At 42.0% G+C, this 23,236-nt stretch overlaps 1 protein-coding gene across 2 annotated transcripts in view; it reads right to left on the bottom strand.

The window, feature by feature from the left end:
* ASB3 (ankyrin repeat and SOCS box containing 3) overlaps positions 1 to 23,236 on the bottom strand; it is a 93,514-nt gene that overhangs the window by 15,716 nt on the left and 54,562 nt on the right. For both annotated transcript variants that reach the window (XM_080683299.1, XM_080683300.1), the window contains 4 exons: positions 15,634 to 15,746; positions 14,902 to 15,037; positions 9,468 to 9,645; positions 4,839 to 5,036 (listed from right to left, as the gene is read on the bottom strand). In XM_080683299.1, the coding sequence (XP_080539425.1) occupies positions 4,839 to 5,036; positions 9,468 to 9,645; positions 14,902 to 15,037; positions 15,634 to 15,746 (625 nt within the window). The remainder of the gene's footprint in view (positions 1 to 4,838; positions 5,037 to 9,467; positions 9,646 to 14,901; positions 15,038 to 15,633; positions 15,747 to 23,236) is intronic.

The raw sequence follows: 23,236 nt of genomic DNA, 5'->3' as shown, positions 1-23,236 counted from the left end.
CAGTAACGACTGGAGGCTGACCAACCGGAAGTCAGTGCTGGCCCCACCCCCAAGCAAGTGGTAAGGGGCAATCAGGCAGGCAGGCAGAGTGGTTAGGGGTGATCACGTAGGCAGACCAGCGGTTAGAGGTGATCAGGTAGGCGGACCAGCGGTTAGGGGTGATCAGGTAGGCAGACAGCCCCTCACCGGGCTGGCCCCACCTCCAAGCAAGGGGATAGGGGTAATCAGGCAGGCAGGAAGAGTGGTTAGGGGTGATCAGGTAGGCAGACCAGCAGTTAGGGGTTATCAGGTAGGTAGACCAGCGGTTAGGGGTGATCAGGTAGGCAGGCAAGCAGTTAGGGGAGATCAGGTAAGCAGACAGCCCCTCACCAGGCTGGCCCCGCCCCCAAGCAAGTGGTTAGGGGCAATCAGGCAGGCAGGCAGAGTGGTTAGGAGTGATCAGGTAGGCAGACCAGTGGTTAGGGCTGATCAGGTAGGTAGGCAAGCAGTTAGGGGCGATCAGGTAGGCAGACAGCCCCTCGCAGGGCTGGCCCCACCCCCCAGCAAAGAAAAGAGGGAGGCCCAGGCCAGCCAAGCCATTGCACCCCAGCCTGTCACCTGTAGAGGGAGGCCACCGGTGGCAGGGAAGGGGGGGAGCGCTGCACAGATGGCAAGCAGTGACAGCGGCGGGAGTGGGGCCAGCTGCCTGCAGCCCAGGGAAGGAAAGCCCTGATAGGCCCTGATCTCAGGCCAGGCCTAGGGACCCTACCCAAGGGGTCCCAGATTGTGAGAGGGTGCAGGCCGGGCTGAGGGACCCCCGCCCCGAGTGCACGAATTTTCATGCACCAGGCCTCTAGTGTGTGTGTGTGTGTGTGTGTGTGTGTGTGTGTGTGTGTGTGTGTGTGTATAAGCTCCAGAAACACAAGCAACTTCAGTGCTCTATATGACCTTCATTATTACATGTTACTGAGCAACAGTAAACCCTAGTGCATAGATAAACTTTGGTTAAATAATAAATTGTATAAACAGATTAAAAAGAAAACAGTGCATCCTATTTAACCCTTGCAGAGCATTTGGTCCTGCGCAAAACAATCACAGAGACATATGGTCCTTGGTATCTGGTCCTGTATCAAAATACCCAAAGAGACATTTGATCCACACCCACCTATTTAACATATCCACGTGTCATTACCAGCGAGGCTACCAAGGCAGGAAGCATTATTATACAAGCATTGATAATACAGTCAAAACCAATTACTGGATCAATAAACATAGTAGTATTTTTATGTATGAAACCACAAGTATAAATAAATATTATGGGCTATCTGAACCCACAGATGTTTTTTAATCATGGACATTTTGGACAGGCCCAAATTTTAAGAAACTTTTGCTCTGGCCAGGTAGTTCAGTTGGTTAGAGCGTCGTTCTAATATGCCAAAGTTGCAGGTTCAATCCCTGGTTAGGGCACATACAAACCAATGAATGCATAAATAAGTGTAACAACAAATCAATGTTATGTTCTCGTTCTCTCTCTCTCTCTCCAAAAAAAAAAAAAAGTCAATGAACTTAAAAAAAAAGTCAAGGTCCTTTTGGCTTGGACCAAATGTCTCAGTGGACATTTTGGACAGGACCAAATGTCTGCTAATATAAACATCACGAACTAAATGTGACACATTAAGAGACTGCACATTATATAAACAGTGAAAATCATCAAATACTGAAAAAAGGGAGAAGTTTAAAACCTAAAAAAGCAATGTCTGCACCTTATCTTGGGGCACCTGTACATTTTCCATTATTTTTCTCTTTGAAGTTTAAAAAGTTGCACAGAAACAGTGCCCAGAAAACAAAGAAGCACAGTAAAAGAAAATTCAATATATAACAAAATTTATTTTAAACAAAAATGGGCAAACAGCTTGAGCATTTTATATTCAATTAGCCTACAAAATATCTAACCAACTTATTAGCTGAATAATCAAAGGCCATATAAGTTTTACTGAATGGTTTTTAGCCGTTTGCTGGAAACAAAATAAAGACATTAGGTCCTATGTGTAATTATGATGATGAGAAAGGACACACAATTTCTATAAAACTAATGTGCTAGCAAGGATCAGTATCAATTCAAAAGACAAAATCGGGTTTGTTAAGCCATGATCTCTTCCTACAGTCATATATAAAAGGTGTTAATATTTGTTCAAATTGTCCTGAACTTTCTCAACTTCTCTTATTTTACACATTCTAGGTAAAGGAGTCTTTTTCTCATTTCAGTTGAATTACTCAACTGTGCCCTTGAAAGAATGGCTTTCATGTTACTGTAGCTGTTAACTTTTTAGCCCCGAGGGACAAAGACTGCTTTTGTGCAGTGATGGAGGAGACCTCTTTCCACGAGAAAAGCTAAAGGTCACTGTTTCAAATGGAAGCTCATCCTCTCAAAGGGATACCCAGGAAAAATGTCTCAGAATGCTAATCCTGAGCTAAAAAGTTAAATCAGCTGAATAAAATCATAAAATCCAGAGCAATTATTTACATCTATTATTTTTATTACCTTATGATATCAACTGTACTATTTGTAAAAGCATATAGAAGAGTTCACTAGAACTCAACAGGCCAACAGTGCAAGAAAGGCCACAAATACTAAATATCTAGATCTCAGAGAAATACCAAAAAAAACACACAAATAAGAAAACAAAAGTTTTAAACTCATCAACACTTAAAGTCAATACATTTTTTAAAATGTTGCCCTGACCCTAGCTGGTTTGGCTCAGTGGATAGAGCGTCGACCTGCGGACTGGAGGGTCCCAGGTTCGATTCCAGTCAAGGGCACATGCCTGGGTTGTGGGCTCGATCCCCAGTGGGGGACATGCAGGCGGCAGCTGATCAATGAGTCTCTCTCATCATTGATGTTTCTCTCTCTCCCTCTCCCTCTCACTCTTCCTCTCTGAAATCAATAAAAAAAAAATATTTTTTTAAAAAAGAATCAAAAATGTTGCCCTGGCTGGTGTGGCTCAGTTTGTTGGGCATAGTCCTGTGTACCAAAAGATTGCCAGTTGGATTCCTGATCAGGGCACATGCCTGGGTTGCAGCTCAATCCCTGGGAGGGGGCTTGCAGGAGGCAGCCGATTGATGTTTAGCTCTCACATCGATATCTCTCTCTAAAAGTCAATAAAAATATTTAGATAAGTATGATGTTGATTAAATCTTTCTGTACAGCAATCTTACATTACTTTAATAACACATTGTTGCTATAAAAATTTCAAAACTTATACCACTAAACTTATCTCATTATCTACTACCAAATCTCTCCAAATTTGAATTTTGGAAAGTAGAGTCTTCCGATTTTTCTGGTACCATTATTGTGACCAAAACTCAAATTCTCAATAATTGCTAAATGGAATATAGGAAATTCATACACTATTTCATTAAGGAGCAAGAGAACATAATAGTTATTTCAAATGAAAATTATATTAAATTATCCTTGCTTTAAAAATGGGGATTCTAGTTAATTTAATTAATTTAGGTATGTTACTGTAGAATAGCGATTTTCAACTGGTGTGCCACAAGAATTTTTGTAACATACAATACCTGACTATTTAGTCAGGGCACTGACCTCTCTTCCCTTAGACTGTCAAATAAAAAAATGACCACAGCCAGCACAACAATAGCCATCTGGTGTGAATGAATCAAAACTATAATCATTTTTTTGTCAGAATAACAAAAATGTAACATTCTTCTGGTGTGCTGCAGAATTTTAGTTTATGTGTGCCATGAGATGAAAAAGGTCGAAAATTGCTGCTGTAGAGAATCCAAATTTTAAGATGCATACTTATTGAAAAAAATGTAACAAAAAATTAACACACTTTTCAATTTTTTTTTCTCCAAGCACCAAGCTATAATATTACCCTCTTGATATACTAAAACAAAACCTACTAGGAGAATGTAAGTTTTCTTCCTTGATCAGAAAAGTTTGTAAGAGTCCCCAAATAACCAAATGCTTTCCTCATTACATGTACAGTGACTGACATGCAAACTAAGAGCTAGACATTAAGCTAATATAAATGTAGTCTAGAGACTAACGTTTTAATTTATATTGCTTTCTAGATAAAGAAAGGATGGTAGGGAGAGGAAAATTAACCTTGATATTTTTCTACTGTGAAAAAATTGTGCTATGAATTATACTTAAGTCAATTCCTTTATATACGCATGCAAGCATATGTGATTATGATACTATCATCTTTTAAATTTAGCCCTTGAGAAAGGTTTCTCTTCAATTAAATTCTCCACAAAGTAGGTAAAAATGGCAAAGATGTATTAAAATTAAGTCTATTGCCATGGATCCCAGGCAAATGAAAAGTCAATTAGAAAGACTAGGAAACAGATATTTTGATGTTTTAACTTTTTCCCTACAGGCTTACAAATAATATCTTCCAATGACTTTTCTTACTAAAAAACTACCTTACTAATTATAATTTGGTCCAATTATAAGTTCCCACACATAAGAAAATAGCTGATAAGCTCTTTTAAAGTCATCAAACCAGATTTCAATTATGTTCTATAGGGCCACTTCACTTGAATTGTTTTGGAGACCAAGGGTATCTGAGAATTCCTATATTTATTTAATACAGTGAAAGTATTCTCTAAAACTGCTACACTGAAAATATAATCCAGATCTAAAGAGGGAAGGAAAAAAAAATCTGACATTATCACCTCATTTTTACTGTACTTTTAACAAGGTACATCATAGGGGGATTTTTCTGTTTGTTTTCAAGTTAACAATTTAGCACTAAGAGATATTAAACTTCATCATAAAAGAAAATCTGTTGGAAATGCATCTCCATATTGAAAAAAATAGCAAATATACATACTCCTTTTGGAAAGCCATACAGAGTGGAGAACTAAATCCAAAGACAAGGCACATCTGGGCATCAGGGCTATAGCCATGCTGGAGTAGCATTTCTAGGCAGTCTTCATGACCTCCAAACACTGCCGAGTAAACAGGGCTCACTTTGTCTGGCCCAGTGTCACAGACCCGGTTAGTAAGTGGTATGAGCAAGGCCAAGATTCTGCAAATACATGAATATGAAAGCATTTAATATTTTTACATGCACATAAATATAAGTAACATTTCTACAGCACACATTTAAGAGTCACCATTGAATTATTTAATAAAAGTCTGTCTTCAGTATAGCTTCCACCTATACTAAGTTATCACAGGCTATATACTCCAGAATGTTATGCTTATTATTGTTGCTTAATACAAAAGTCTTTAAATAGATATGGAACAGAATTAAATAATCTACATATATAAAAGGCTAATATGCAAAGTGTCCCCTCGGGAGTTCGACCAGGAGATCGGGAGTTCGATCACTCACTATGACGTGCACTGACCACCAGGGGGTGGTGCGGAATGAAGGAAGGCCCCAGCCAGCAGCCAGCAGCCGGGGAAGGAAGGCCCCGGTCGGCAGCCAGAAGGCCCCCGATCGGCCCTGATCGCCAGCCAGGTCTAGGGACCCTACCCGTGCACAAATTTCATGCACTGGACCTCTAGTGTTCTTATAAGAAAGTAGGTAACAGGTTGTGCTTTCTTACTTTTCAGTAATTTCTTACCTTACTACCATGGCCCTAATTGCTAAAATTCAAATTTTATGTTAGACTAGAGGCCCGGTGCACAAATTAGTGCACAGGTGGGGTCCCTCGGCATGGCCTGCAGGGATTGGGCGGAAACTGGCAGTCCAACACCACCTGCTGCTCCTGCCTGCCGCTCCTACTCATCCTGGCCCCGCTGCACCTGCTGCAGGCTTGTGGCCACTCAGTCCCAATAAAGAGAGGCTCACGCCACCACAGCGGCGCTCGCCAACCGTGAGCCCTGCGTCCCAAGGTGGATCAGGGGGCTGGGATGCAATCAGCCCTCCAGGCAGACAGTGGGACACCCTTACAGGCCCAGGACCCAGATCCGTCCTGCTGACGTTCGCACCAGTTGTCAGAAGCCACCTGGTGGCTGCTTTTATATCGTTTCTTTTTTGCGGAACGTCTAGGGAGGGGAAGTGGCCACAGTGCCCAAGGCCGACTTCCAGGAGGCTGGTGGTCTGTCAGTGCCTGGCCCATTCTCTGGAGATTGGACCTGCAGGACCACTAAAGGAGTGAGTGGCTGCCGCCAGGCTGGTGGGCCGCTGAGATGGGTCGGTCAGCTGAGCGGCACTCCTGCTGTGGGAGTGTACTGACCACCAGGGGGCAGCTCCTGCATTGAGTGTCTGCCCCCTGGTGGTCAGAGTGCATTATAGCGACCAGTCGACTGGTTGTTCGGTCACTTAGGCTTTTATATAGAGAGGTATTTTATGTTCTAATCAATTATTTCAAACTTCATTATAGTAAATATAAACTTGTATCAAGAAGTAATTTTTTCCTTCTTAAAGTACAAACTAAAGTTTTATTTTTCTATTTCATAGGAATTTTTTTTTAATTGGCAAGTAACAGGAAATGAATAGTATTTTTATCAGGAGGAAATGAGTATTTCTGCTAAAACATCCTATTCTCTGAAAAAGAATATGAGCTCTTTAAACACTGAGGCAGATTTATAAAGAAAATGGTTGATAAGCAGAGAATAAAGGAAATCATTAAAACGAGTTTTTTCTATTATAAACTTACCTCCAGCAGTCAGCTGGAGAAAAAAGACTAGTCTACTTTTCTAAAATTAAAAATGAAACTAGAGATCATGAAAGCCAATAAACCCTCCCTCTTTCTGGGGAAAGAAAGTCAGGGCTACTCCAAAGTACATTCTTTCTCTCTGATACTTTTCCTTATGTAAGGTAGGCCCAAGATAATAATAGTATTGAAGAACTTATATTCATAGGACTTACCTTAGAGGTATTCTATGGAGGAAATCATCAGTGACAAACAGAATTCTCAAATTTGAGAATAAATGAGGACAAATTCCCAAGAGAGTTTTGGTATCAATTTAAAACTCAGAATATAATTGTACCTAAGATTTATGTTTAAATAAACAATTAAGAATTAAGAAAAATACCAAATTTTAAAACCTAAATATTGTGTTAAAATAAACAATTTGTTTAAATGTTTTAAACTTAATAATGTGTTTAATTTATTTAAATGGGTTGGAAAAACACTCTTAGAGGAGACACAAACATGCCTACAAATTTCTTTAAAGAAATGGTAAAATACCATGCCACCTATTGGCATAATAACCAAATTGCACAATATGTTCTATGCAAACATACTGACAATTTCACTACTGTTTTTTTAAATTAAATTATGCTAACAATAGCTATGAAGTTATACTTGTAGAATTATGACTCTAAAAACTGTAAGCATATATTTTAAAAATCTATTCAGTGCCAATTTATATTAAGACTAGAGGCCTGGTGCACGAAATTCGTGTGTGTGTGGGGGGGTGTCCCTCAGCCCAGCCTGCACCCTCTCCAATCTGGGAACCCTCAAGAGATGTCTGACTGCCCGTTTAGGCCCGATCCCTACTGGGATCGGGCCTAAACGGGCAGTTGGACATCCCTCTCACAATCCAGGACTGCTAGCTCCCAACTGCTCGCCTGCCTGCCTTTCTGATTGCCCCTAACTGCTTCTGCCTGCCAGCCTGATCAGCCCCTAACCACTCCCCTGCCAGCATGATTTATGCCTAACTGCTCCCCTGCCAGCCTGTTTTCCCCTAACTGCCCTCCCCTGCAGGCCTGGTCACCCCTAACTGCCCTCCCCTGCAGGCCTGGTCACCCCTAATTGCACTCCCCTGCAGGCCTGGTCACCCCTAACTGCCCTCCCCTGCAGGCATGGTCTCCCCCAACTGCTCTCCCCTGCAGGCCTGGGTCCCTCCCAACTGCCTTTCCCTGCAGGCCTGCTCGCCCCCAACTTCCTTCCTCTGCCGGCTTGGTCACCCCTAACTGCCCTCCCCTGCAGGCTTGATTGCCCCCAACTGCCCTCCCTTGCAGGCCTGGTCCCTCCCAACTTCCCTCCCCTGCTGGCCTGATTGCCCACAACTGCCCTCCCTCCCTTGCAGGCCTGGACCCTCCCAACTGCCCTCCCTTGCTGGCCATCTTGTGGTGGCCATCTTGTGTCCACATGGGGGCAGGATCTTTCACCACATGCGGGCAGCCATCTTGTGTGTTGGAGTGATGGTCAATCTGCATATTACTCTTTTATTAGATAGGATAGATGCCTGGTGCATGGGTGGGGCCAGCTGGTTTGCCCTGAAGGGTGTCCCGGATCAGGGTGGGGGTTCCCTTGGGGCATGGGGCAGCCTGGGCGAGGGGGCTGTGGTGGTTTGCAGGCTGGCCATGCCCCCTGGTGACCCAAGCAGAGGCCCTGGTATCGGGGGTTCATTTATCTTCTACAATTGAAACTTTGTAGCCTGAAACGGAGCCAAGCCTTCTGCTTGCTCCGTGGCGGCAGCCATTTCTGTTGGGATTTATGTATCTTCTATAATTGAAACTTTGTAGCCTTGAGCGGAGGCCAAGGCAGGCCAGGGTGTGCGGAAAGCTTGGCTTCCTCCATCGCCTGGGGCAACCCTAGCCTCCTGCTCTTTCCAGCTCTGTGGCTGCCACCATTTCTGTTTGGATTTATGTATCTTCTATCATTGAAACTTTGTAGCCTTGAGTGGAGGCCTAGGCCGGCAAGGGCAGGTGGAAAGCTTGGCTTCCTCCATTGCCGGGGAAACCCAAGCCTCCCTCCTGCTCTCTATGGCCGTAGCCATCTTGGTTGGATTTGCATATTTGCTCCTGATTGGCTGGTGGGCGTGGCTTGTGGGCGTGGCTTGTGGGTGTAGTGGAGTGATGGTTAATTTGCATATTACTCTTTTATTAGATCGGATAAGCTGCTGGCTGTATAACCAGATTATTAGCTTCCAAGATTCCTGGAACCCCCAATTTCAGAGTTCCAACGATATTTTAGTCTTTCTCCAGAAAATACCCCAAATTTCATGAGAACTTTTGGCTACCAAGAAGAGTAATATAAGTAGGAAAAAGTACTGGTTTGGACCTGAGGTTAGATAAACAGAAGTCTAATCAAAGGGTTCAAGATGGAAGAACTGTCCTGAACACACAAAAGAACTACTAGACTCCAACAGAGGTCACAAACTCAAAAATTTTCTGGGATCAAGGAGATAAGCTAAGTATGTTGAATAAAGCTATCATATAGTTAACTAAAGATGCCTTGGATAAAACTAGAGAACAGCAGAAGAGTATGGGCATAGCTTGCGAAATCAGGGGGAAGACTTAACACCCTGAGAAAGCTTGCTGGGGTCACCCCGTTTCCAGCCACTGTGCCTGCCTTACACTAGGAAAGTCCATGATTAAGAGGAACTATGGATGGCATGGGAATCAGATGTGGGGGTGGACATAGTCAATTAGCAGTTTGGTAGAGAAGAGAATAGCAAGGATTTTGTCTGGAGGTAATAGGTCTGGCCCAGAAGACTTATTCCTTATTACCTTTTAATCATGAGATCATTTGTAGTTTCCATTTTTAACACTTACTCTGTATGGCCCATTTGTGCAGCTGCATGAATAGGTAACTGCCAACTGTCCTCGTTACAGTAGAGATTAGGATCTGCCCCACTGGACAGCAAAAGCTCCACACATTCTGTGTGGCCCTCCTGAGCAGCAATGAACAAGGGAGTAGCTTTATCCAAGGCTTGACAATTGACATTTGCACCTAATACAAAATAAAACATTTAACAGATGATCCTCATTTATGGGGTAAAAAAAAAAACATGATAATAAACATAAATTTCAAAGCAGCTTCCCTAAAAGGGTTTCATAGTACAGCTGACCTTTGAACAATACAGTTTGAACTGCTTGAGTCCAATTACATGCAGATTTTTTCCATCTTATAAACAGACTAGGAGCCCAGCGCGCGAAATCGCCCTGCCCACCCACCCGCCTCCCTGCCTTGACACCCTAACCTCTCCATGCAGAGCTCCAGCGTGCCTGGCCTAGCCCCTGACCCCTTTGGCCTTCTCTGGCCGCTTCAAGCCCCACCCTCAGTCTGAGTCACCTCGGGCTGGTCCCGCCTTCTCCGGGTGCCTCCCCGCTTCTGCCCCATCTCCAGAGCAACGTGGCGGCTCCGCCCCATCATGGCACCAGAGTAAAGCGTGGAAGCCTCCCACCTGCTGCACTGTGCTCCTTCCCCTGGCAGGTGGGTACCAGGGCGCTCTGAGTACGAGCGGTGGGTGGTGAAGGACTGGTGAGGGGGGCACTACGGGCTCTCACCCCTGCCCTCCTGACCATGGGATGGTCCCACTTCCTCCGGGCGCCTCCCCGCTTCCGCCCTGTCTCTGGAGCTACGCCCCGGAGCAATGTCCCGCCACGCATGCTCAGGCAGCCTCCTGCAATCCGCTGTGACATTACGGTGTAATGGAGAATTTGAATATTCCTCTATTATTATATAGGATGATATAATGCCACAATATCAATAAATACAATACAGTATGGGCAATGTATTTTCTCTTTTGATTTTAATAGCATTTCCTTTCTCTAGCTTAGTTTATTGTAAGGATACAGTATATATAATACATAAAAGAAAAAATAAGTATTAATCGACTTAATGTTATCAGTTAGGCTGTCAGCCAATAGTAGGCTATTAGTAGTAAGTCTTGAGAGAGTCAAAGTTATATGCAGATTTTCAACTGTGCATGGAGAGAAGTGAGAGCCCTTAATCCCCACATTGTTCAAGGGTCAACTGTACAACTAATTTCCTCCCCTCAGTGGATACTGTTTTATAAACATATTGATTTACCTAACTTGTTGGTAATCATGTAAATTGTTTTTGCTTTTATTTTGGCAAGAAAACAAGTTATTAATATTTTAGAATTCACTTTTACATTAAAACAAAATTCTTAGTTAGCAAAGGCTTCATTTCATCCCAATTCCTCCTCCAACAAGCACTCTGTGGTTCCAATAAACGATTTAAAAAGGTAAAAGGGAAACCATCAAAATGGATAATATTTCTGATAATTGCTGAAAAAGATAAGAAAAAAACCTAAATTATGAACCTTTGTAGATGTCACTAATAAATTCAGGCTACGCTTTATAAAAAAAAAAAAAATTCCCAGCCAGTGTGGCTTAGTGGTTGATTACTGACCCATGAACCAGGAGGTCACAGTTTGTTTCCTGATCAGGGCACATGCCCAGGTTTTGGGCTTGATTCCCAGTAGGAGGCATGCAGGAGGCAGCCCATCAATGATTTTCTCTCATCACTGATGTTTCTCTCTCTCTCTCTCCCTCTCCCTTCCTCTCTCTGAAATCAATAAAAACATATTTTTCTTTAAAAGTTCAAGTAGATATAATATACATGGGGGCTATGCCTTAAAACTAATATTGACTATTATATCCTCTTTCTTCATGACCAATGCATGCCACAGCCTACAATAAAAAGAAAAAGATATTTTTAAATGATTTTCTGAGCTGACTTTTTAAAAGCATACATCTAATAGATTATTTAGACATCAGTATATAAAGATATGAAGTTGAAAGTAACCTCAATATTTGTAGAGGTTTTGAAAATAGCCACTTCCCCAAACTTTTCTATTATTGACAATTAACATGTTAAATATGCTACCTATGATGTTATTACATAATAGTGAGAATTTTTAAATTTTTGAAATGTATCTCAGTGGGAAAACCATCATTACCAAGGGGAAAAGAACTATTTTTTATCCATATATACACCTTTAATAAACCAAGGCCATTAGATGGGTAAAAACTGCAAAACATAAATGAGTTTATGAAACCTTCAGAAATTTCAACTAAACATTCAACATGTGTAGACAAGTAGAATTTTAATACAAGGTGATGCTAAACAGTGGACACCATTAATGAGAAAAGACTAAGTCAAGAAAGAAGCCTACTTAACTTCTTTTTTAAGCAATGTTTCATTTTGATTGACAATTTCAAAGTGTCAGAAAGAATAAGGAAATCAGTCCCTGTGAAATTATAGGTAGAAAATTTAGAAAAAAATGACACACAATTCACTAAAAGAAAAGTCATATTAAGGGGTTAGGAATAGTTACATTACAAATATACCTACATACCCTTAAACTTGCTGTTCATAACTATTCAAAGAGAAGAGAAGAAGAAAAAAAGAACAAAGCAAAACAATGGGTGCTTAGCATCCTAGGAAACAGGCTTGGCATGAGGAAAGTCATTAAGATGCAGTTTAACTTATTTTATTCTAAATCTTAGTTATACACTAATAATGGAATTTATGGGACTGGGAGCCATAAAATGAACAGGACAGTCCTCAGAAAGAACATATAGAAGAATAAGGAAAATGAGAGTCAAAAGACCTGGGTCCAAGTCCTAATTCTGCCAAGAAATGTTTTTTAGATCTTTGGCAAGACATTTACACACTCAGGGCCTGGAATTCTTAATCTAAAAACACATCTATACTAATAACAGGGTAATGTGCAAATTGGTCAGTACACCCTCATGCTAACAACAGATCAGCAGGCTGCGTGCGCAGTAGGCATGGGTAGGCGGGGACTTGCAGCGTTGGGGACTTGTGTCGTGCGGTCACAATCCATCACCAGGAGGGCCTCCGCACCGCCTGGCCTAGGGGAGGCCCCTGGCAGAGGCCTGTCCAGCGCTACCATGACCCTGCCTGCATGCATCCCCGCCCAGCGCTGATGTGACACTGCCTATGTGCGTCCCCGCCCAGCGCTTACTTGACACTGCCTGCATGTGTCCCCAGCCTGGGACATGGCAGTGGGGGCAGTTAGGGGCAATCAAGCCAGCGCGGGGGGGGGGGGGGGGCAGTTGGGGGCAAGCAGGCCGGTGTGGGGGGGCAGTTGGGGCCAATCAGGCCAGCAGGGGGCGCAGTTGGGGGCGAACAGGCCGGCAGGAGGAGGCAGTTTGGGGTGATCAGGCCGGCAGGCAGAGTAGTTAGGGGCAATCAGGCAGGCAGGCGAGCAGTTAGGAGCCAGCGGTCCCGGATTGCGAGAGGGATGTCCAATTGGCAGTTGGACATCCCCCAAGGGGTCCCGGATTGGAGAGGGTGCAGGCCAGGCTGAGGGACCCCCCCCCCCGAATTTTGTGCACCAGTCTCTAGTGTTTACATAAATGACTGGGGCAGGGGGTAGAGAGAACTCATGGACATGGACAATAGTGTGGTGATGGAGAGGTGGGTTGGGGTGGGGTGAGTGGAGGTGGAAGAGGGCATAGAGGGGATAAATGGTGATTGAAAAAATAATATAAAAAAATAAATGATTTTGGAAATTCCCCCCAACTATAAGATTTATAGACTCATATATGTAACAGATATCTTAATTTGGCACTAAATGAATATTTATTTTGTTTCCTACTTCAACTTGAGTATTAGAAGACTTGTAAAGAGAAAACACAAATAAGAAAACACATAGTTAAAACTCATGTCTAAATAAGCTTTGTGCCCTAGCCTGTTTGGCTCAGTGGATAGAGCATCTGCCTGTGGACTGATGGGTCCTGGGTTCAATTCCGGTCGAGGGCACATGCCCAGGTTGCGGGCTCAATCCCCAGTAGGGGGCATGCAGGAAGCAGCCTATCAATGATTGTCTCTCATCATTGATGTTTCTATCTCTCTCTTCCTCTCCCTTTCTCTCTGAAAAAAAAAAAAATGAATAAAAATAAATAAGCTTTGTTTTGTATATTTGGAGGTAATTTATTAAAAGCCCAGGTATTATAGGAGGTATATGAAAAGCACAAGGTATTTTTAACATTTATATTTAATGTAATTTTTTAAAAACTTTTAAATTTGCCTGATGGCAAAACTAGTGTATTTCCCTTCTGCTCTAACTAAGGTGCTTTGTCAGGTTAGCACTCGTGAGGGCATAAGTGGTGTTTGGAGAAATTTAAAAACCCTACATAACAAATGTTTCCGATCACAGAAGTGTCAGAGTAAAAATGCCACCCCAACATCATCTTCTCTGACAATGCTGAATATATGTTTGTCAAGGAGAAGCCTTCAGAAGGTTTATGTTGCTATTAACACAATAAAATATAAACATACTTAGAAATAAACCCATTTAAATAATCATACAATTGATCTTAATATACAAAATAGCTACACAATAAATTAATTAATCTTAATATAGTCTTCTACTGTAGAAAGTTGTAACTGCTCAGGTCCCTCTAAGAAAGGACAGCCCCATGATTCCGCTTCCAATAAACCTGCTTCAGTGATAGATCATTATGTTCTTCTCAGATAAATTAGTAGCTGTACATTGCATTATATCAGTAATAGACACTAAGTAACCAGGCTTATAAATCAACTTGTAGCCCTGGGCCAGTGTTTCTCAGTGGTTAGAGCAGGGGTGGGCAAACTTTTTGACTCGAGGGCCACAATGGGTTCTTAATCTGGACCGGAGGGCCAGAACAAAAGCATGGATGGAGTGTTTGTGTGAACTAATATAAATTCGAAGTAAAAGAGCGGAGGGGAGAGCAAGAGAACCCTCCGCTCCTCCGGCTCCACGGGCCGGATAGAACAGCCAAACGGGCCGGATCCGGCCTGCGGGCCGTAGTTTGCCCATGGCTGGGTTAGAGCATCGGCCATCCACCAAAGGGTCTCGGGTTCAATTCCCAGTCAAGGGCACGTACCCAGTTCCAGGTTCGATCCCAGCTTCCATGGGGGCACATGCAGGAGGCAACCAATTATGTGTCTCTCTATACATCAATGTTTCTTCCTCTCCCTCCCTCCCTCCCTCCCATTCTCTCTTTAAAAAAAAAAGGAAAAAAATATCCTCAGGTGAGGATTAACGAAAATAAAAATAAATAAAAATGTAAATAAATAGACTTGTATGTACTCTTATTTACCACTAACATAGAACCATAAATTTCACAACCTGATTTATATCTGATCAAGAATTCTTCCTCCTAGGAAGACATACAGTTAAAACTCATGATCTTTAAAGTGCAAAGGCTAATAGGTTAATCTTACCTGATGAAATAAGTATGCTCAAACTTTCTAGCTTGCCATACTGAGCAGCCACAAATAAAGGTGTGATTCCAAAGTCATCCTGGCATTCCTTGCTTGCTCCTCTTTTAAGAAGCAATTTTATGATCTCAGTATTTTCCTAAAGCACAGATGCATATTTTAAATAAGAGAAAACAAAGAAAATAGAAGGTATCTCTTTTCTTATTGTTGCGTTTTGTTCAGTTTGTTTTTATCCTCTATAAAGGAAAACCTCTTTTTAGAAAGTTGGATTTTGGGAAGGAAGTCTTAAACTATCAGATTATTCTATACCTTCACAAACCCATTAAACATTAATAGATGAAACACTGATCTCTAGGAATTATAATCCTTATAAAATCCTGCAAAAATAGTTTGCTAGCCCAAACACTAAGGAGCTATCATAGTTTCTAAACACACTGCTATAGACAGAATAAGTCATTGCTCCTTATCAATTTATATCCCAAGTATTCTGATGGTCTCTTAACTATGCTATCAACATTTGAAACCTTAGATAATCCTTGTCACCTAAAGCTGCTGATACTACTAGAGCAGTTGGTTTATTCATAATGATCATTAGCATTTAGACTGCCTGTTCTGTATTGCACTAACCATCATAAATCACAGACAAGTGAGAAGTAAAAACTGTATAGAACTGTCATTTTAAAAGGGTAAAACATACAATTTACATGAAGATGAAATAATAAATTCAGAAGTTACCTGAAAAGTAGCCTGGTGCAGGGCATTCCATCCACACATAGAATGGGATCCATTAACATTTGCTCCGTATCGAAGCAACAGCCTTAACACATCCATCCGTCCATTTTCAACAGCTGCAATATAGCAGTCAAAAAAAATTACTGTCAGTAGAAAGTCATATTTGTAGGGCTGGACACTTTGGTGATATTCTCATCATTTATTCACCTCAAAACTCACAATGCTGTGATCATTCCTATCAACAAATCAAAACACATACTCCCTATGCAATGCCAAAACATTTATCACAATTGTCTTAGGCTAAACCCATTAATATATACATCCTTTCTGTGCACGTACAAATTATTTCCAATTATATTTTAAAAGATATAGAGAGTAAATGGAAGCAAGAAGCAAACATTTATTCTGTCTAACAATGAAGACAATATGCTTCCATTTTGTTAAAATGCTATTGAGGGGAGAATGGGATTAACAGGTCAGGAGATACAGTCTCACAAGGATTGAAAGGTTTCCTGTCATTACCATTTGATCAAAAATGACAGCCCAGGCAGGTGTGGCTCAGCGGTTGAGCGTCGGCCCAGGAACCAAGAGGTCACTGGTTCGATTCCTGGTCAGGGCACATGCCCGGGTTGCAGGCTTGATCCCCAGTGTGGGGCGTGCAGGAGGCAGCCAATCAATGATTCCCTGTCATCATTGATGTTTCTATCTCTCTCTCTCCCTCTCCCTTCCTCTCTGAAATCAATAAAAATATTTTTTAAAAAAAATTAAATGGCAAAAGTTACTGATGGTTGAAGGAGCAACAGTGCAAGTTCTGCATCTTAGATATTTTTGAGATCATAAACAGCAATTATTGTTAAAATTAAAAATACAGAAAAACTCTGCTTATTTGAATTAAAAGGGGACTCTAGATAAACTGAAGACTGTTGCTAAAGAAGTGCACTTTATTTAACTATAGTAACTGAAACTAATGACTCCCACTTTGGAAAACAGTATGGAGGTTCCTCCAGAAATTAAGAATAGAGCTACAATATGACCCAGCAATCCTCTTCCTGGGATCTACCTGAAATTTTTGAAAATGTTTATTCGTAAGGATATATAAACTCCTATGTTTATTGCAGCATTATGCACAGTAGCCAAAACATAGAAACAACCTAAGTATCTTCCAATGAATGATTAAAGAGGATGTGGTTCATACACACAATAGAATACTACTCAGCCAATAAGAAAGGATGAAATACTGCCATGTGTAACAACATGGATGGATCTTGAGGCAGTATCATGCTAAGCAAAATAAATAAGATGGAAAAGGAAAAGAACCATGTGATTTCACTCATATGAAGGATATAAAACAGAAAGCAACAAACAAACGCAGATAGTCTACAGATGGGTAGTTACCAGAGTGGGGCAGGATAAAGAGTTTAAGGGGCAAAATTTATGGTGATGGAGGGAGACTAGACTTTGAGTGGTGAGCACATAATGCGATATCCACATGTATTATTATTGAATTGTACATTTGAAACTATGCAATGTTACTAATCAATGTCACCCCAATACACTTAATTTAAAAAATAAATTAAAAAATAATAATGGCTCCCAAGTTGCTGGTAAGGTAGATCCTTTGAAGGAATAGTTTGCATGCCTCTAAATACCTAAAAATCGATAGGAGAAATCAAGATGGCGGCATAGGTGAACACCTAAACTGCTGCCTTGCACAACAATTTCAAAACTACAGCTAAAAGACAGAACAGACACCATCCAGAACCACAGGAAAGCTGGCTGAGTGGAAATTCTACAACTAGAAGGAAAGAGAGGGGCACACAAAGACTCAGAGGAGTTGCAAAAGGCTGAGGTACAGAGACACGCGTGAAGAGAGGACGGGCGGCTGAGTGCCTGGCTAGCTTTCTCTAGCAGGAGAGACACGGAAGCTCCCGACTGCACTGAACCCCAGTTCCAGGCGAGACCCTGGGGTCCCAGACTCATACGGGGGGAGTCTGGACTGTTGGGAAAAGAGAGGAGCACACAGAAACTCAGGGGAGCCGCGAAAGGCAGAGGTCTGGAGGCCCACACGCAAGTGCACGCAGAGAAGACTGACTGCTGAGTGTGCCGCTGGCTTTCTGTAGCGGGAGGAAGGCGTAAGCTTCCGACTGCACTGAACTCCAGTTTCGACTGCACTGAACCCCAGTTTCAGGCGAGACCCTGGGGACCCAGAATCATACAGGGGGAGTCTGGACTGTCGGGAAAAGAGAGGAGCGCACGGAAACTCAGGGGAGCCGCGAAAGGCAGAGGTCTGGAGGCGTGCGTGCAAGTGTGCGCAGAGAAGACTGACTGCTGAGTGTGCCGCTGGCTTTCTCTAGTGGGAGGAAGACAGAAGCTCCCGACTGCACTGAACTCCAGTTGCGGGTGATTTTCTGGGAACCCAGACACTTTCGAGGAGAAACTGGACTGTCTGGGAGCGGGCGAAACTCGAAGGCGGCTTTCTCTCAGAGGTGACTGCAGTGATTACCTAGAGACACTGAGACCCAGGGGCCTCATAGGGCAGGGCTGACAGGAAGCCAAGGCTGTCTGCTCAGCCCTGAGACTCTGCCCCATCCAAGCTGAGCACAGAGGCTTTTGCAATTTTGCAAGTCTTATCTCATAAGGCTGTCTCCAGCACAGAAGTTCTCCTGGCGTAGACACAGCTGATCCTCACAGCCAGTTGGCCTGGAGGTCAATTCCTCCAAGTGATACCAACAACAATCAAGACTTAACTACAAGACTGTACACACAGTCCACAAAGGGGTGCACCAAGAGTGTCCACCTCAGGTAACTGTGGAGGCTGAGCCACTGGGCCCTATACGACACCTATCACACAAAGCTACTCTACCAACTCAGGGAAGCAGCAAAAATGCAGAGACAAAGAAACAGATCACAAATGAAAGAAATGGAGGAAAGCAAATGACTGGATATAGAGTTCAAAACCACAGTTATAAGGTTTTTCTTTTTTTTTTTAAATAAATCTTTATTGTTCAGATTATTACAGGTGTTCCTCTTTTTTTCCCCCTAGCTCCCCTCCACCTGATTCCCCACCCCACCCCATGCCCTTACCCCCCGCCACTGTCTTCATCCATAGGTGTAAGCTTTTTGTCCAGTCTCTTCCCGCACCCCTCAAACCCCCTCCCCCCTGAGAATTGTCAGTCCACTCCCTTTCTATGTCCCTGATTCTATTATATTCACCAGTCCATTCTGTTCTTCAGATTTTTTATTCACTTGATTTTTAGATTCACTTGTTGGTAGGTATGTATTTGATGTCATTTTGTTGTTCATAATTTTTATCTTTACCTTTTTCTTCTTCTTCCTCTTCTTAAAGAACACCCTTCAGCATTTCATGTAATCCTGGTTTGGTGGTGATGAACTCCTTTAGCTTTTTCTTGTCTGTGAAGCTCTTTATCTGACCTTCAACTCTGAATGATAGCTTTGCTGGGTAGAGTAATCTTGGTTGTAGGTTCTTGCTGTTCATCACTTTGAATATTTCTTGCCACTCCCTTCTGGCCTGCATAGTTTCTGCTGAGAAATCAGCTGACAGTCATATGGGTGCTCCCTTGTAGGTAACTAACCGTTTTTCTCTTGCTGCTTTCAAGATTCTCTCTTTGTCTTTTGCCCTTGGCATTTTAATTATGATGTGTCTTGGTGTGGTCCTCTTTGGATTCCTCTTGTATGGGGTTCTGTGTGCTTCCTGAACTTGTAAGTCTATTTCTTTCACCAGGTAGGGAAAGTTTTCTGTCATTATTTCTTCTAATAGGTTTTCAATATTTTGCTCTTTCTCTTCTTCTGGCACCCCAAAAATTCGGATGTTGGTATGCTTAAAGTTGTCCCAGAGGCTCCTTACACTATCTTCATATTTTTGGATTTTTTCTTTTTGTTTTTCTGGTTGGGTGTTTTTTGTTTCCTCATATTTCAGATCTTTGGTTTGATTCTTGGGGTACGTTGATCTACAGTTGAGTTTCTGTATATTCTTTATTTCAGACAGTGTATGCTTAATTTCTGACTGGTCCTTTTCCATTTTTTTGGCATTCTCATTAAGGTCCTTGAAGGTCTCACTAAGCTCCTCGGAGGTCTCATCAAGTTTCTCGGCGGTTTTTAGAAGATTCTTGAGTAACCTTATAAATGTGGTTCTGAACTCTATGTCGTCCATTAGTTTGCTTTCCTCCATTTCTTTCATTCGTGACATCTTTCTTTGTCTCCGCATTTTGCTGCTTCCTTATGTTGATGGAGTGGCTTTGTGTGGTAGGTGACCTATAGGGGCCAGTAGCTCAGCCTCCCCAATCACCTGAGGTGGACGCCTTTGGTACACCCCTTTGTGGGCTGAGTGCAAAGTCTTGGTGTAGTTAAGCCTTGATTGCTGTTGGTACACTGGGAGGAATTGACCTCCAGGCCAATTGGCTGTGAGGACCCGCTGTGTCTATAATGGAAGAACTGCTGCGCTGGAGACACGCTTATGGTGCAGGACTTATTTCAGTGAGGCTTTGGTGCTCACTGAGTCTGCCTCTTGAATGTATCACTTATGGATGTGAGGAGTTGAAATCTGGTGTCTCACACTGACCACTAGGTACACTGGCTTCTGGATCTCCAATGGGGTGCAGGTCAGCTACTGTCTGAGGCCACCCAGCAGGAGCTACAGCAAGACTACAGTTTTCTCCTCTTTGCTTGGGGTTTGGAGGTTTTGGAGCTGTCTGACCCGGGCTGCAGGTTTGCTAGGTTAAGCTGCGATAGGGCAGGCCATTCATATGCTAAAGCCGCTGCTTGGAGCTTGGGTGGGTTCGTAGATTGTGCAGGGCGGGGTCTCAGGGCCTGACTAGGCTAGGGCGTGGCAAACAGCGATGGCTGCCAGTAAGCCGGCTCCGTGGCTCTGCATCTCTGACCATGTCCCCACGTCCCGCGCCCCAGCACAATAAACAATTGTTCCTGCGTGCAGCCCTGCAAGCAAGCCTCCCTCACTTTCCGACCCCACGGCAGACAGTCCAGCTTCTCCCCGTAGGAGTTTGGGTCCCCCGCGTCTCCCCAGAAACGAGTTCGGAGTAATCGGGAGCTTATCTCCCTTCGGGTTGAAAACAGCAGCGCTTTCAGTCACCCGTCGCCAGCCCTATTCGCGCATCTCTGTACCTCAGCTTTTCAGCGCTTGTGCACCCCTCAATGCTGTTTGCTCTTTCCTTCTAGTTGTAGAACTTCCACTCAGCCAGCTTTCCCGTGGTTCTGGGTGATAGACGTTCTGTCTTTTAGTTGTAGTTTTGAAATTGTTGTGCGAGGCAGCAGTTTAGGTGCTTACCTATGCCGCCATCTTGGTTTCTCTCCTCAGTTATAAGGTTTTTCAAGAATTTTCTAGAAAAGGCCGATAAATTTAGCGAGACCCTCAAGGATATGAAAAAGGACCAACTAGAAATTAAGTATACACTGACTGAAATAAAAAATATTATACAGAGACCTAACAGCAGACTAGAGGAACGCAAGAATCAAGTCAAACATTTGAAATACAAAGAAGCAAAAAACACTCAACCAGAAAAGCAAAAAGAAAAAAGAATCCAAAAAGTTGAAATAGTGTAAGGAGTCTCTGGGACAACTTCAAGCGTACCAACATCAGAATTATGGTGGTACCAGAAGAGAGAGAGCAAGATACTGAAAACCTATTGGAAGAAATAATGACAGAAAACTTCCCCCACCTGGTGAAAGAAATTGACTTACAAGTCCAGGAAGCGCACAGAACCCCAAACAAAAGGAATCCAAAGAGGACCACACCAAGACACATCATAATTAAAATGCCAAGAGCAAAAGACAAAGAGAGAATATTAAAAGCAGCAAGAGAAAAACAGTTAATTACCTACAAGGGAGCACCCATACGATTGTCAGCTGATTTCTCAACAGAAACTATGCAGGCCAGACAGGAGCGGCAAGAAATATTCAAAGTGATGAATAGCAAGAACCTACAACCAAGATTACTCTACCCAGCAAAGCTATCATTCAGAATTGAAGGTCAGATAAAGAGCTTCACAGATAAGAAAAAGCTGAAGGAGTTCATCACCACCAAACCAGTATTATATGAAATGCTGAAAGGTATTCTTTAAGAAGAGGAAGAAGAAGAAAAAGGTAAAGATAAAAATTATGAACAACAAATACATATCTATCAACAAGTGAATCTAAAAATCAAATGAATAAAAAATCTGATGAACAGAATAAACTGGTGAATATAATAGAATCAGGGGCATAGAAAGGGAGTGGACTGACAATTCTCAGGGAGAAAGAGGTGTTGGGGGTGCGGGAAGAGACTGGACAAAGGTTGTACACCTATGGATGAGGACAGTGGGGGGGGAGGTAAGGGCAGAGGGTGGGGTGGGAACCTAGAGGAGGAGAGCTATGGGGGGGAAAGAGGAACAATTGTAATAATCTGAACAATAAAGATTTATTAAATTAAAAATAAATAAATACCTAAAAATCATGTGCCCTTTTACTAGTTGCAAGAAATTATTCTACTTTATTTTACATATATCTAATTTAACATTAGTACAAGATATGTGTAGTCTAATATCATGTACATGTAACAATTTATAAATCCTAGTGAAGGTGAATATAGGTATAATGCTATTTAGGTTGACAGAACAAATACGTGGGGCCAAACTTTCAAGAATGCTACCTACCACAAAACTTTCTGCTATGAAGGTGGCAGTACTACTCTGGAGGAGTTAATGAACAAAAAAAAAAGCCAGAAGAGAGCTATATAGTGCTTAATAAAATGTTACACACATAACCATACACCATTAGGTAAATGAGGTATATTGTAAATGTTGTACGTATGAATGAGAATATTACAATGACTTGTTAGAATTATAAGTTTGGATAAATATCAGCATCTATACAAAGACAGAGCAGAGATGTGTATAAAGTTTGACTTCATGTGCTTGGTAACAGGAAAGAAAAAACAAATAAGATTTTTTATTTTATTTCAAGCATTTAGTTTTTCTGAATCTTCTACTGCAGTCGGAGGCAGGAATCATCAATTCTCAGTTAAATATTAGAGAGGCACTAAACATTCAGATTAAGGACCAGACTTGAAAAATGCTAATACAGATGTAACAATAGAAAAATAAAATACTTAAAAGTATAAAATAATAAATGTACTCATTATTATTGAAGATAACATGCCATTGATATTCTCTTAATTTTACATATTGAATTTATACTTATTTCCTTCATAAGAATTGTCAAAAGTTCTTTACTGACGAATTTTCTTACCCGGGAGGTTTCAGAAATTTAACCACCATGGCTGAGATAGTACCACTGTAGAAGTTGTTCAATAAATCTTATTTCTAAGTTAACATTCAAGGGCATTTTACTAGGGGAAAAAAACAACAGTTTTTCAAGCTGTTATTTTTCTATAATCTATCTAAAGTCAATCTAATTTTGGATGGAGGTCATAATAGAAAAGGAAGAAAATCTGTTTCCTATCCAATTCATATATCATTATCAGTGATTGCTGGCAAAAATCATTCTATAGCCTAACCCTGAGCTGAAGATTATCAGGTTGTCAGTGGTGATATATGAAGCAGGATGAAGATAAGTTTGTTTTTCATGAGTTAAC

Source organism: Plecotus auritus, assembly GCF_963455305.1.
Source record: "Plecotus auritus genome assembly, chromosome: 8".
Classification (NCBI taxonomy): Eukaryota; Metazoa; Chordata; class Mammalia; order Chiroptera; family Vespertilionidae; genus Plecotus; species Plecotus auritus.
This window is presented reverse-complemented; position numbering and strand designations above follow the sequence as displayed.